This window comes from Copadichromis virginalis, linkage group LG2 (genome assembly GCF_057382275.1).
Source record: "Copadichromis virginalis isolate Kocher_CV1m ecotype Utaka linkage group LG2, C_Virginalis_male_GT1.1, whole genome shotgun sequence".
Classification (NCBI taxonomy): Eukaryota; Metazoa; Chordata; class Actinopteri; order Cichliformes; family Cichlidae; genus Copadichromis; species Copadichromis virginalis.
In genome coordinates, this window is record NC_140619.1 from 6,263,504 (window position 1) to 6,279,518 (window position 16,015).

Genomic DNA, 16,015 nt, shown 5'->3' on the forward strand with positions numbered 1-16,015 from the left:
TGACAAGGATGTGCAGTTTGGGAAGATTTGAATTATTTTTTTCATAAAAATTTGTTTTGGTTTAGGCCAAATTCAGATAATACTTTTATTATCTTCAGTAACTAAGTAAGTGCGGATTTGTGTTATTTGAATGAGGGTGTACCTTTGTGCCCTCGGTGAACCTGGTGAATCAAAGTTGTGGTTCTCCTTCCAGCCAGTAGGTGGCAGTAGACGTCTGATCATTATGCCGTGACTCCTGTTCATTGTGTTTCTGACCACAGACACAGTGAACATAAGGATTTGGTTAGCGGGGATATCAGTGTGATGTAATAGGGCTAGGCAACCCTCAGGGTAAATCGAGTTTCTGTTTGTGTCCGTTTTATGAAGACCAAACCCAAATTTTAAAAACAGTTTGGGGCTGACTTGATATATATGTGGTGTTTCATGAAAGCCTGAATATTTATTGACAGCGCTGGGGAATCACTGTAAGTAAAGATTGCAGGCTTAACCTCACTTTCTCTTAGCTGAGAGTTGGATCTTTTCGGGATCAGCTGCTTAACTTGGAACTTAATAAATGGATTAAAAAGCAGAACATTTTGGCTCTTTTTCCTTTTTAGAGTTTAATTACTCCTTTTCCCCCCCATTTCTTTTGCTTACCTATGTTTTGGTTTTTTTTTTTGTGTTTTTTTTGTGTGTTTTTTTTTCACGGCCCCATCCAAGCCCCTCCCATATTATGTTTTCCCCCAGAGAAGCTGGAGGAGAGGTGGCTAGGGATAGGGAGGTCTGGGCTTCTTTGCTTAGGCTGCTGGCCCCGGATAAATGGAGGAAGATGGATGGATGTTTTTTTGTTTTTTATTGCTATACATTTTTTATTTTATTTTTTATTTTTGTAAATTTTTGCTCCGACTTAACTCTACCTAGTAGCCCAGCTTTGGGCCAAACTACTCTAGTTTCTATATTTTGCTTATAGTTTTGATGGTAAAAATGCTAAAATTACTCACTTGAAACAAAAGAAATGTTTATACAAAGGCTTGTAACACTGAGGCTCCTCTGACGCTCCCCTCCTCCTCTGCTGACACATTTTGTGACACCAATTCAGCACAAACTGTGTCATTCAGTATTTGTGACCAGTATTTCATAAAATTTTCAATAAGCTGATCGTTGTTGCTCTCAGAAACATAACCCAGACACAGTGTGTCCATTCTGTGTCGCTTCATGCGCGTGTTTGTGTGTCTGGCCGGGTCTTAACACAGGCTCTCTGTTATCCCGTCACTCTGCTGTCGGCATATCCACCTCCAGTTGCCGCCGACAAAGGCTTCCCAGTGGCTTCGACCAGCAATGCACCACAAACGCACTCACAGTCCGTGCCCCAGTGTGTGCCAGTAGACAGTGGAGTAGCTGTGCAGCCTGCCAGCTCTCAGTGAGGGCCACTTTGTTTCACCTCTGGCTTGGACTCATGCCAGACAATCTGAGAGTCAGTCACTGGGTCAATTAATGAAGTAATTGAATTGGGAGTTTATAGTTATTCAGTGGAGCTCTTTTTATCATTTTTTTTCCTATGTGAGGTGCTTTATTGCTTTCTATTCCAGTGTTCGCTTATGCAAGTCAATGTCACTGCCCGTGTGAAATGTTGTCTGCCATTCAAGTACCCTGTTTGTCTGCTGCAGCATCAATGATCAGCATTTTAATAGGGTGTCTATGGGCTCTTAAAAAGTCTTAAAATGTCTCAAAGTATGCATTTACTAATAAAAGGCCATAGAAAATTCAAATTCATTTTGGATGAGTCTCAAATGTCTTTAGTCTCACCACTGTGAGATTTTTCCAGCACACAATGCTGTTGTTTTGTCCCTCTGTACACATTTTAGATTGTGCACTGGGAGTGCATCATTGAGGCTGTGCTTTACACATCAAAAATTCCCTTTTCATGTTCTTTATATGTGTGAAAAAGCAGTTATGACGATTTGTCCTGTGGCCTGCCAGGCTTGTAATATACTGAGAGGAATCCTGTGGATGAGGATAACAAAGGAGGCTTCGCTAGCCTCACTAGCCAATTTACATAACAATAATGTTCTTAAACTTAACCAAACAATACAATTTTTTGTCTTACTTTCCTTAAAAAGGTCTGAATTTACCTTGAAATTTCAACTTGAAAGTGAATAATGGTGAATAATTTTGTTGTATCTAAATCTGTTTCAATTTTATTCAGTTAAAAAAGTAAGTAATGTTGCGGTTGGTTGATTTGAATATTGAGTAAGGGCTTCTTTTTAAGCAATCAGTGTGGCCTGAGCTTTTAAAGCCTTTGTTAAAGAAGGAAATCAATAATTTACAGGTTCCATTGTTTCAATAATCTTTTGGTTTTCTGTGTTTTATACAGTAAAAGCTTCTTTGACTTCTGGATTATTTTCTTGATATAACAGACATTGACTGTCACTTTTGGAAACAGTTTTGAGCATTTCTCATAATTTTGTAATATTTTACAGACAAAATGGAAAATAGGAAGGGGGGGGTGTTATTAAGAAAAGGATGGCTGAATGGACCGATGACGAAGATGAACGACCCTTTTGTGCCATCACTTTGAAGCTAGAGCTGCAACTACCATTTTATTTTCACATTATTTCACATTTTCATGCATTAAACGCTAAATTGTAATTAATCAACTTCCAGAGTGCAAAGAGACATTAAGTCATATTTTATCTGAGCACTGGTCCAAACCCTGGACAACTTAGAGTTGAAGTTAGCGGAGCTATGAGTAGAAACTGTTTGTTTGGTGTGGCTACTGCCAGTTAATTTTCTATTGATCACTTCTCTGATCAACAAGCTAAAATATGTATGTTCTTCTTTTTCAGGACCTGGAGATCGTCTACTCTTATCTCCATGGGATGGAGGCCTTATCCAACCTGCGAGAGCACCAGTTGAGGTGAGTCTCTGCACACCTCCCCTGTACTTGATTAACATTTCCTGAAGCTTGATATTCCCATTGCATGAATTTAAAATTCAAATGAATGCGTGGTGACAACTCCTCAGTGTATGCTGCATTGTTGTCAGGGGTGGGAAAATTAACATTCAACCACTAGCTATGCTGTATGCTATTGAGCTACTTCTATTTTTTTGTAATCCAGGAGCCAGTGTACCGTCCAGCAGCATACTTATTGGAATTTATTTTTTAGACTATAATTTACAAGTGCAGTTATTACTATAATATATGGTCGGTCTCTAGCATCTTAAACCAGCATATTTATTATTCAGTTTTAAGTACTTCTGGACCTTTGAGTCTTTCTTCATAACACAGAATAACATATGTTCATTCTTCATATATTAACTGGCTGGAACGTCATTTTTAACAAATGGACATAAATATCACTACATTTTAGTGAGCTTCTCATTTCAGTCAAGAATGTATTTTGTAATATTTCTTTAAAGTTGACCTGCTTTTCTTATTTTCAGTTTTTGACATACAGCTTATTTTATGATAGATCTCGATGGTTTGAGTTGGTGCACCAGCTGAAATCAGCCATTTTGGCTCCTCTGTCTTCTCAAGAGAACAAATAAAAGGACTTTTCTCCTCCAGATAAAAATAAATGATACCTGCCACCAGACTCTTAAATCTTGATTATTACCAGCCTCAATACCACTTATCCATGTCAAGCTTCTAAAACTGCAGAAGTAATTTTTTCTCTTCCCAGTTGTATAAATCTGTTTGAAACTTTAGCCAGCATCTAAAATATCTGCTATGACTAAACTGTAAACTGACTAAATGACTAAAGCGAAGTCATTGTTGCACTTTTCCCCTAATAATCTGTACCTATACCTGACCGGGTCCCCGTGAGGCCATACTCTCTGCTTAAACCTTGAAGCAATGAGCCCTCCCTGCTCTACTATTCATGCGTCAGTTTGCCTTTGGCTCCTCCATCTTCTCTGCCTGGCACACACTTTCCAAACACTGCATGTCAGAAGTCTGTTCCCAGCATGCCTCGTGTGCATACATGTGGATTATACTAGCAAGGGAACAATGTGGCGGTGCATGACCCGCGAGCTAGAACATTCCACTGTGTGACCCCTCAGAGGCCTCCAGCACTAACCCCTCTCCCTCCTCCTTGTTTTGGATCGTACAGAAAAGGAATGTCCCCGTAGTCCCACAGACCAACCCCTTTTGCCAACTTCAGTTTCAGTAACTTTAAAAAAAAAAGAAAAGGAAAAAAAAGCTTCTAGCCAGACATCCCACTAACGATGGGATTATATTATACTTCTGTTGTCTGAACATTTTGGGAGGAATGTGTTGTTTTTCTTCTGTGATCCTTTTTCACAGTAACTTGTTTTTCTTGAGCTGGGATTGTTTTTAGGTCTTTGTATAAAGAGGCTACAACATGCTGTCCACCCGCAGCTGTTTTTGAAAGCGCTTGTGTTTTGATCAGTTACTGTTTACTACAGTGGTTTGCATGTACTGTTGAAGAGCGTTTGTCTTCTCTATACAGGCATCTGGGGAAAGCCTGACATGAATGGACTTAAAGTGAAAATGTTTCGATTCCAGAATTTAGAACATAAAAAATGAAATATATATAAAGTTATAAAAAAAACTTGCTGCACAAAAAGAATACAAGAAGCTGTGAGGCTGGATTTTTCAGGGCAGAGTTATGTTTACAGATTATAATATTATCAAATATATTTTTTTGCCTCTGTACAGGCAACAAGAATGCCAGACTGTCTGTTCTTCCCAGGCCCAGAAGCTGGATATATCAGAATTCCTTCAGGGAATTCCTTCATATTTGCTACAGACATCCACTTGGATTATAAATCGTGCATAAGACATGCAGATCATGTTTGACACTGTTAAAAAAAATTAATAAATAAATGTGTAAAAGTACAACTGGGTAAAAATTGAGAAAAAGACCATTTAACCAGTGGTGCAGTGGGACCACATAGTCAATGTGTGCTTTATTTTAGAGGACATACCAATACATACTCACTCTGCTTTTGTTAAGTAAGAAAGTAAATCACTGCAGTGGCTTAGCTTAAACGTAGATGCGTAAAACCTACCTCTTTAGAAAGGAATCTTCCAGATGCAAATGTAAATATTTTACTGAATTAAGTTTAGAAGTAATAATTATGTAATTGGTGATCAATATGTTAAAATACTATAAAGCATACCCAAATAAAAAAGGAGATTTGTAAAGCTTTAATTTTCAGCAAATTCAATGCCCTGACATAAACAAATGTTTCTCTGCAGTTTGAGGATAAAGCTCACCATATTTTATAAGGAACAAGGACTGTAGTCTTTATGTTGTAGATCTGCCTAGAAAAGAAGATTTGTCATAACGGTTATATACCAAGTGTAATTTAACCAAGAAAAATGAGAAAATAATGAGGCAAAAACAACTCACTTCACCTATCAGCAAAAGCCTCGATAGACCATAATGCACTGCAACAACCAGAACCATACGCTGTGAACCAGTTAACATGGACAACCTTGCAACTCTTTATAAGTCCCAGCACTCTAAATTTTAATTATAATCAGCAGCAGGCTTTCTGACTGTCAGTGACTGTTGCTAAAGGTGACTCTAGGATATGCAGAAATTTGCTAGTTATAGATTTATAATAACATAACATTGATAACATTTGATCATAAATTCACTCAAACACAAATATGAGGCCTAACTGTGATTCTTTCTTCCCTCTGTTTCCTCTCTCTCTCTCTGCAGGATCATGTGTGAGACGGTGCGTTATGAGAGACATGAGGCCAATGAAGTGCTATACTAGTAAGTACTGTCTCTGTCTGCTTGGGTATTCATAATATTTGTCCAGAGCCGCATGAACAAAGCAAAAAACCGATGGGTAGACAAAGTAACAGTATTTTCAGTTCTTTGTAATCAAAGCACCCTTTGCTTCAGGATACAAATCGGTGTTATTGATGGGAAGAAACATGCCAACTGCGTACAGAAGAGTAACCCCGGTGACTTAATAAAAATAAATGTCATTAAAGTGCAGAAGCAGTATGAGGCAGATCACTCTATAGCACAACTGAAGGATAGCGAACATAGAAATTATATCCAGTCATATTTCAGTGCGATTCAATAAGTGACTGATCTAAATTGTCAACAAAAGCTGGAATAGCTCTTAAAAGCATTTTCTTCAGTTTGGAGAGAGCCAGCAAGGCACTAGTGGTGATGCTTACATGCTTCCTCCTGTGAGCTATCTGTTTGGAGGGTTAATGTGATCAGAAAGCTGCATTGACAGCTTTCAGAGAGTGCGTGTGTGTTGGATCCATTTTGAAAAAGCTGGCACAACTGTGGTAAGCACAAAACACACACAGTGTTTGACTGCTGTCACGTATCTAAGTCTTCCAAACACCCAGAGTGAGAATTAAGACAGTTAATTAACTCTGTCAGTGTCTCGGGGGGCTACAGAGGGGACAACATCCCTTTTCCTGCCTTCGTATCCCCCGTGTGCGTGCGTGTGTGTATGTGTTTGTGTGTGTTGATGGATGGTGTGGAAGAGTCAACACCTCATTAGAAGCCCACTTGGCAGTGGGGGAGCTGATTAAACAATAGGAATGCAGACTAAATGGTGGCCACAGTACAGTCCAGCTTCAGCAAGATTCCTTTAGGTGCCCCACAACACTTACTGTACACACACTCAGAAACACTCCTCAAGGAAAAACGCAGCTGTCCCGTCGCAGTGTGGACACACGAAAACGCAGACTTTCTAAAACGATGACATATTTTAGTCATGTGATGCAGTCATGTGACCAAATAAACAAAGATAGCAGAGGGCATTATACAGCGGTTGTTTTGATTCCTCTCAATTTCGACAGCCCTAAAAAAGATGAATATCAGTTTGTACATGCTCCAGATAGCTTTTCTTCAAATTCTTTAACTCTCAATCGCTTTTGCAACTTTGTACTTTTGTGTTACTCGCAGCAACAACGCCACCTCATTGTTAGTCCATTTCAAAAACTCGGTGCTTTTCCTCAACATTTTGCCGCGATGTTTCAAAGTCCTGAAAAGTAAATAAACGGCAGACAGAAATGAGGCAGGTCGAATCGTCTTGCGTTTCACACATGCGCAGCGCTGGAACGTTTTCGGCCATTTCGATGTGGACGCACAACTCTGTGAAAACGACTGAAAACGATAGTGTAATGCGGAGCTGTCATGATTCGGCCGTGTGGCAGGCAGGATGAGGACCCAAATTGCAAACTCACAGACACGGGGATAAACTCAAAATGCAGCTTTATTGCTGACAGGTGATAAACAATAACGATGATACAAAAGCAATGCAAAACTACACTAAACTGGGAAAAGCTAAAGTAACATATACCGGAAGACACGGGGAGAACCACACACGGCATGAGGGAGAACGCGACGCCGAACAGAGGGAGACGCAGACAGAAATACACAGAGGGTAAACGAGGAAAGTTTGAACACACGGGGAACACAGGTGACGCTGATAATCATAACGAGACAGGGCGGGATGAACTGAACATGACATGTACAGGCGTGAGAGTCACAAAGTAAACAGTGCACAGAGGTTCAGACAGGAGGAGAGAGAGCACGGGGAAAACACAGACATAACGGGCTGGGGAAACATGGAATAAAACATAAGGAGGGACGAGGGCTCAGATACACAGAGGGGCACACAGGGGGTGAGAGTCACAACGGGAAAACACATAAGGAACAACGTAACAGATCAACCCAGGAAGCATGGCCTAAATAAAGAACAAAATACAAAAATACATGAAAACTAAGAATACTGGGCCCACATGGCCCAGGACCATGACAGGAGCGTTTTCAGATGAAAACGCAGCTTTCAAATATAGCTTTCAAGTATAATATATGTAACTTTATATTGACATAAGCAGTTAATTAGCTCGTTCACTTTTAACCTAAGTTGTTAAAATGTATTTTTAATGTCATCATAGCCCCTTACAGTAACTGTTTGCCAAGTCATCATTAATAAATGTTAAACCTGACTGCTTTTTATTGCTTCAGAAAAACCAAATTATTATTATTACTAGTAATGTGTGGTTAACACATTCTCTGACTGGACTGACAGTATAGAGGTTGCAGTAGTGCTAATGCTATTTAAATAGCAATAATTGTCTAAAATAGTTTGAAGTGTTGCTGAAAATGAAATGTCTTGTACATTTTGAATTCCTTTTGTCTTTGTGTAGGCCTTTGCAGGTAACTGTACTGTTATGTGCTTTGTTGGTTGTGAGGTTATGTTAAAACTGTTAACATAAAACTGTTAATATAACATAAATCTGCAGTTGAGTATGAGTAGGCACTTTAAGTGGTGGTGGTGACATAAATTACAAAATTAGTGTGGATTTTAAAGTCTACTGAATGTTGGTTGTCAGATAGGACCTTTAAAGTACATTAATACAGTATTTTCTCACTGAACTGGGAAAGAAGCTCTTGAGCTGCTGTCTTTCTCTATGGTTTCAGTGTTGTCAAACATCTTTATGAAAATGAAAACAATGAAAAAAAAAAAATGTGGATAAAATTTCACATGAAACTGTCATTTTCAGCACTAGCTCCTTGGTGTGGTCACAAACAAAGCGGAGAGCATAACTGCAGGTAGTGTGCTAATTTACCCCTGAGCTAAAGCACAGAAATGCAGCATGCTATTTTGTTTTTGGGAAATTGCCTCATTTGATTTGCACAACTGTGCACGCTTACGCCAGTGTTTCTGGTTGCGTCTGTGTACAGCTGTGTGTTTGCATGTATTTGTATATGCGTGCCAAGCTGTATTAACCTATAAAAAATGGTCAATGCTCTCCCTTATAAGAGCTGTGTATTAAACAGCAGACGATCAGACTGAGCTTTCTCTGCAGGGTTTTAATCAGCCTGCTATACTGAAAACACAAGCTTTTACCAGTCTCTTTCTCTCCTCATCTGTTTATAACAGTGGCAATAATAGGCTGCAAAGTGAGGGCTCTAAAAGTTAATGGGGAAATTAAATTTTGATAGTATCAATATTAAGTTGTATCCCAGAAAACCACATATAGTGTAAAGCATTGCAATACTAAAGAAATTAGTTTTAAAAAAATGTAAACCGCATTTAAAGTTGGTCTACAGTGACAATTAATCAAATGTCAGAATAATTTCCAAGACATTTAGGAGACTTTATTTATTTATGTATTTATGCATTTTTTTTAGTTGGAGCTAAAGTTGACTGCCTCAAAAGGACATTTTACATAGAACTGAATCCCAGCTGTCTATTTGTATATTTATTTCTGTTCAGCAAACATGCAGTCCTGCTGAAGTGACCTTTGTAATGACTTCCACGCTTATAACTTTGCAGGCCCTGCATGGCTGTTGGCAGGCCTGCAGTAACGATTGGATGATAAGGGTGATAGTTTTAAAAAGTACTGCCTTGGGCTGCACACTCATAAAGACACATTCGGTATCACATGAAAACATCGCATCCTGCATTCTGCAAATCTGAACCTCTCTGGATTTACCATCCGAAGATTAAAGTGCTAAACCCTCGATGGTGGCTGACCTGGCACATTGGCTGGTGAAGAGGGTTAGCATCATCTGGCTGGTCTTTAACCTCTTCCATGTCAGCTCTATAAATGAAACCCTTGACTTTTGACCCTCTGCTGAGTGAAAAATCCAACTGTATTTATTTGCAGGGCATTGTGCGTTGCAGACCACAGGGAGCTATCGGCAGAGAGCATTGGTTGCCAGATAGAGGCAGTGACTAAAGAACAGCTGGTTTATGGGCTACTTTGGTTGTGCTGTTGTCGGTCCTTTAGCCACTGTGGAGAAGAGCAGATTTATAACATGCAAAGAGCTGAAGTTCAGGGATTTTTTTTTGTGTGTGTGTGTGTGTGTGTGTGTGTGTGTGTGTGTGTGTGTGTGTGTGTGTGTGTGTGTGTGATACCTCTCCTGTTACTAGTCATCACTGCTGTCACTCCCTTCCCCGGTCTGACCCACTTGCCAACCAGGCAGCATTCGAGCGGTATAGTTGAGTTATGCGCTGGTAGGTTTTTTGGAGAACTGCAATGGTGAACATAGTCTAGGTTGAAATCTCCCCTCTGTAGGCAAATACCTACACAAATTAACACAACTACAGTACCATTAAAACAAGCATTATATTATTATATATATATTTTTTGAAGCCATTAATGTGGTTTCACATTAACTTCTGATCCTGTGCAATTTGTGCGTTTTGTTTTGTTTTTGGTTGGACAAATTAAAATTGCCTTGGGACTTTGAATGGACAGTAATTGTAAAAAAGCAGATAATGTTTGTCATAATGAACTGAGGTCTTTTTTTCTTTTTTTGTAAATCAATGAATTATTTTTTTGTTTTAATTAGTGTTTTTAAAAATGATTTGCTGAAGCAACTTATTTCTGTCGAGGAGAAAACACATTTTATCCAATATATTCTGACAATATTAAAGAAGAACACTTAACAGACTGATATTTTAACCCCTGGCTAAGGTTCAGAGGGAGCAGCTGTCGGACAGTTGCCCTCACAGGCAGCTCCTGTTCCATGTGACAGCGTGAAGCTGCTTTCCTTCATAAACGGCGTCATGGGAAGGTAGATGAAGGAAAACTCTGGGAGAAAGAGCTGAAAAACTCATCACAGCGACCAGTCAGCTTATATAATTATTCATTCCAGTAAATTCTGTTCAGCTTGTGTGGCAGTGACATGGAGACGTTAGTCATTTGCTAAGTATCTGGTAGAGCTGCTTTTTAATGACAGAAAAATGACAGATGGATGTTTATTTTTAGAATAAGATTTTTTTTTTCTTTTTTTTGTTATATCCTGTGTTGAAAGGAAATATTTTGGAGTTATGCAAAAAAAAGTAGTTTGGTCAAAAGTTTTAAGCGCTGGACATTAACCAGTAGACTCTGTCGTCTCCTGACCTTTTTTTTTTCTTTTTAATTTTGTGTTTGTTGGACAGTTGAAAACTTTGAATGCTTTATTTCAAAATATCAACACAACATTGTGAGACTGCCAGTCTCCCGAGTCCATGGTGAAAGCAGCATGACAAGTTAAAATAGTCAGAGTTGCTTATATGTCCCTCAATGCGAGTGTAGAAACACTTCTAGTGTTTTGAAACTCCTGATTGTTTGTTTGTGTGTGTGTGTTGTAATAATATGTGCAATAATATATATCGAAAATTGGCCTTTTTTATGCATTTATTTTACAATATTCTGTTGCATAGAAAGACTTGCATTTGCAGTTAATTTAATGAAAGTCAAAAACTACACTTGCAGAAATGTAAAGACTTTTTTTGACAACTGTAATGTGTGTTATAAAGTCAGACCATCTAATAAAAGAAATGTACTGAAATGTTGGTGTGGACTTTGGGCTTAGTAACTCTTTTATAAAAAATCTGTAGCACACTAGGAAAACGGGAAAACCCCCAAACCATAATGTTCAGAACAGTTAAACCGTGAATTTTTGAGCCTGTAAAATATTTTTTCTAAGAGCCAACTATGATTCCCTTTACTATTTGCAAAAGGCAATTATTCTTTAATGAAACAGTTTGTAAAAGTCAAACCTAATTTTGTGAAAATCTGTCATAAAATTTTGTCCCCATTTTACCTCTGCTGCTGCCTCCATGGCGATCAACCAGATCCCCCACTGTTAAAGGTTTCCCTGTGAGGGTTTTGGTGGATGATGCTTAGCATTTGACTACCGCTTCCAGTACTCATGACCCAGTTCAGTCAAGCTGTCGCTCCACATAAGAGTCTTCTATCTCCTACTTTTTTGGTGTTGTATCTTCTCTTCCTACTTCTCAGCCATGTGAGGTGCTTCCCTCGCTTCCCTCCCTACATGCCGGCAATTAATAATTGAACATTTCATTTCGTGTCGTATCCAAATGTAAAGAAGAACCATATAAAGGACTGAACGAGTCTGCAGGGAACCAGATGGAGATCAGTGGAGAAAAGGGGGGAAAAGAGAAGGGATGATTGTGGAGGAAGAATTTGCTGTGTGTCAGTAGGGTGTGCTGTCTGCAGCCTCATTAGTTGTGCAAGGAAAATGTGGAGAGGAGGAAGGAGGGGCAAGACTTTGTTCCCTTTGATTAAAAGGGGAAAAAACTCAGTCAGCACAGTGATGGTGGGTGTGGATATACATTTCTGTGAAGAACAAGATGTATAATAAGGGCACCCATCTTTTACCTTTCTGTTAGTAAAAACCAGTCCCACCTTGCAGATGTGACTGGTTATTAATTTCCATTATCTTGCCAATTAAAACGTCTTACTTGAACCAGGATTATGCTCAGAAATAATAACTCAAGCTGATGTCTTATTAACACCAGAGAAACTTCAAGTAAGAGATTTGATTTCTGCAGACGTTCAGCTTCTGTGAGACGGTGACATTTTAAAGTACAGACTAATAAACAGACTGGTGGAGGCAGGCGTCATATAGAGAAGCATTTATTTTAGCCTGCTGTTAAGATCATTTTGTGCATTCATAGCAAAGAGAATTACGTTTTTTGCCTTTTAATGAAGCATAAACTTCAGTGTCACTTAAACTTGTGCTTATATGGGATTGTTAGGTTTCTTAAAATGTTATTTGATAAACTGCGCAAAACGCAAGAGGTAGATCTTAAACTCTACAGGCCACAGTTAATATGTTAAAGTTCATGACAACCCAGCTAGGAAAAAGACTGAACAAGTAGGGGGGTTCAACCAGCTTTAAATTGTGTAATTAGCAGATCAATTTGGAAACATTAACTAACATCCATCCATCTTCTTCCGCTTTATCCGGGGCGCGGGGGCAGCAGCCTACGCAGAGAAGCCAGACCTCTCCCCAGCCATCTCCTCCAGCTTATCCGGGGGAACACTAAGGCGTTCCCAGGCCAGCTGAGAGATATTAACTAACAAAGTAACCATTAACTGCTATGGTGAATTAAGTTATGGTAGCATAAATTACAGCAGTTTACAAGTACTGGCATGTTTTGCCCATAACTGCTAGGACTTCATGATTCATGTCAGATTTCCCATACTGCTGAAGGTTGGTATCAGTGTTACATGTGACGGGAATATTTCCTTCTCTGGATTTTTGCTTCTTTACTGTCAGAGGTGCGTTTCCCAACACGTCTGATTGACAAGGCTGTCAGCGATGGCTTTTTTTTGGGACTCACAAAGCAGTCAAAAAATTCACTGATCACTGTTGTAATTACCTGAAAAATGCAGCACAGTGTCTCCGGTGTAATCTGTTTTGATATAAGCTTAAACTAAATCCAGTAACACATAACTCACAATTTATGCTGGTACAGCAGCATTTTGCTTCCTTATACTTTATCTCACCAGCACAGCAGTTATATATGTTGACTCCCCTTGAAGCGCTCTGCATTGAATTGATTGCGTATAGACGAAAGCAAGCATTATTATTATTTATGATTATTGTTCTTTCTTTGTTTACATTCTCATTAGGTTAATATGTATGTCTCTTTGATAATCCTGCATGTACCACTGATAGAGGTTCAGCCTTTTGAGATTATCTCGGCGCAATCCCTGCGGTATCTGTGAAGACCCAAGGATATGCGAGATGATTACAGAGACAAAACTGATGAATTTTAAAATCTGAGGATATCCTTTCAACATTAGCAGCGTAGTTTATTAACACTGACGTACCAAATGTGATTTCTGAAAATTATATTTAGTGAGTTGTTTATCTGTAGGCAAATTCTCCTCAGTGGAGTCTTTTGATGTTCCTTAGTAAGGCCTGTGGTTCACATGAACTGCCACACAATCCTTAAAGCTGAAAAAAGTGCACAGTCTTGATGTTTAGTGTTGTTGTTTTTTACTTGTCATTTTCCCTGGAAAATGACTTGACAATCAGCTGCATCATCCAGAGGTCAGTGTGAGTTTATTTCAGAGGCCCATTTTCCTGTTTGTGTGGGGACAGAAATGAGTCTTCAGTTCATTCACAGTTCTCTCTCTCCCTTCCTTTCAGTTTCTCGCTTTTTTACATTTTTTGTAATTTTATTAATCATTTGGCGCAGCGAGCAGTCTTGCATCACTGATGCATTAAGTCACAGTACCTGCACAGAAAATGGTGATAAGTAAACTGACACAGCAAATAAGCTCCATCAATATATTGATTTGTACATAAACATTTTCAATTTACTGTCGTAGAGGGTAAAAGCAGGAAGTGTTCTGCCTTGTGGGCATTCACAAAGATAGCTGCAGACTCCACAGAAGACTACTTGTTCTTATTATACTACTCTGTAGTCTACCTGGAGGATCTTTGTGCTTTTGGTGGCCTTGTAGTGTAGTTGTTGTGCATACAAGTCTGCAGAGAGCCTTGTACACCCACTGATGATGGAATCCATGCCCCTCATGTAGTGGCATAGATTAAGCAGGGAGCCCTTTTGGGAACTTCTGTCAAGAATTGTTTTTTCTTTTTATTATCCACAGCAACAAATCAAATGAAATATTTCACCTTACTTGCAAATCTGTTTTTAATAGCCAGAATAGCTGTGATGCATTAGGATGCCTGGCGGTGTCTTACGATGCCAGTAGGATGTTGAATTGCTGACCCTTTGGATCCTGTTTGTTTTACACATCCTGCAAATAACAGATTGAGACCCAGAGCATTTTGGGTTTCTTTGGGTTCTTTTCATCAGTTATAGGCTCATCTATCCAAATCTACAAAAATTCTCATTTCGTTCATCAACCTTAATTATATTTTTGGCTGCTTCGTGTCAAAATATCACCATTAATACATTCTGAACTAATATATCTCTTTCTGTCTTTCAGCCCTGATGACATAGGAAGCTGCTGGTACATCCTGTTGTCTGGCTCAGTTTTCATCAAAGAATCCATGTTCCTGCCCAGAAGCAGGTAAGATCATCGGCCATTTTGAATGCTGTTTGAAGGTGTGATTTTTGGCAGTAACATGCAAGCATCTGCTTTCCTTCCAAGCTAATTTAAAATAAAGAGACAAATGTCTCTCTCACTAAGATTTGTTTCCTGTCTTATCAGCTTCTTAACTTTTATTAAAATTGGCTTGTAAAAATGTTGCACAGCAGCAAATGTTTGCATGCAGTTATGCGATTTCACTAAAGAAAATTGTAACTTTATCATTGTTCCTTTGGTTTCTAAAACAGATTTTACTTATGTTTTTGGCATAACTATTTAATTTTAATTTATATCTTTTTTTAAAATCAGTTATTTAATACAGATAGTCATTTTAACATTTACCTTTGCAAATTGGTTAATTCTCATGTACAAGAATGTTGCTGGGACATCAACATGACTTCTCTGCAGTTCAAGAGAAATACATTAGGTGACTAGGTCGAGAATAAAATACATGTCGCCTTTAAAAATTATAAACAGTTTTTATTAAAATACATTTTTACATTCTGAAATTCTCAAACTATATCACCAACACTGCAAAAAGGTGAATGTACATCTGTCCATTCCTAATACACTTATCCAATTAAGGGTTACATAGAGGGGAAGCTAGAGCCTATCCCAGCTGTCATAGGGTAAAAAGCGGGATACATAGGCATGGTTTGAAGCTGTGTAAAACCACATTATAGTAGCTTACACTGTAACACTTGTACTTTGCAAGTAGAGACACCTTGACTAAATTGTATGGATTCCTCATCATAATTAAAAGATTAGCATAAGTCATGTCCTTTTAAAGCTTTTGACCTGTATCACAGTAGGCTCAATAACCTTGGGTAGAAAGCGTTATCATCATCACCATTTTAGAATAGTTGAAAAGCTCAAGTAACACAAACCATTTCATTAGTCTATCTCTTGGATAATTCCTGCTTTTTCTGATTTAACCATATTGCATATTATTTTAGTTTTTTAAAGAGGGTTGAAAATAATTATTTATGGCACCTTCAGAGGACTTAAGACTCATGTTCCCCTCTCACAGCAGTGTTCACCACCTCTGAAGCCAAGACTCAAATGTTAAAAAGCTGCGATTTCACAAGTGGATCTGTTACATGAAATATCCCTGTAGGCGTCTTGAAAACAATGATCTTTTTATCCATTAGGCTTGCATAACACACCTACGGCCACTCTGATCTCGAGGCCGTCACTTTAGGCCGTGGA

The 16,015-nt window shown here is 38.7% G+C and overlaps 1 protein-coding gene across 5 annotated transcripts in view; it reads left to right on the top strand.

Annotated features, from left to right (window-relative positions):
* The window catches only part of rapgef2b (Rap guanine nucleotide exchange factor 2b), a 104,256-nt gene that overhangs the window by 26,400 nt on the left and 61,841 nt on the right, over positions 1-16,015 (top strand). For all 5 annotated transcript variants that reach the window (XM_085469291.1, XM_085469306.1, XM_085469295.1 and 2 more), the window contains exons 2-4: positions 2,826-2,896; positions 5,676-5,732; positions 14,705-14,788. In XM_085469291.1, coding sequence (XP_085325417.1) covers positions 2,826-2,896; positions 5,676-5,732; positions 14,705-14,788 — 212 coding nt within the window. The remainder of the gene's footprint in view (positions 1-2,825; positions 2,897-5,675; positions 5,733-14,704; positions 14,789-16,015) is intronic.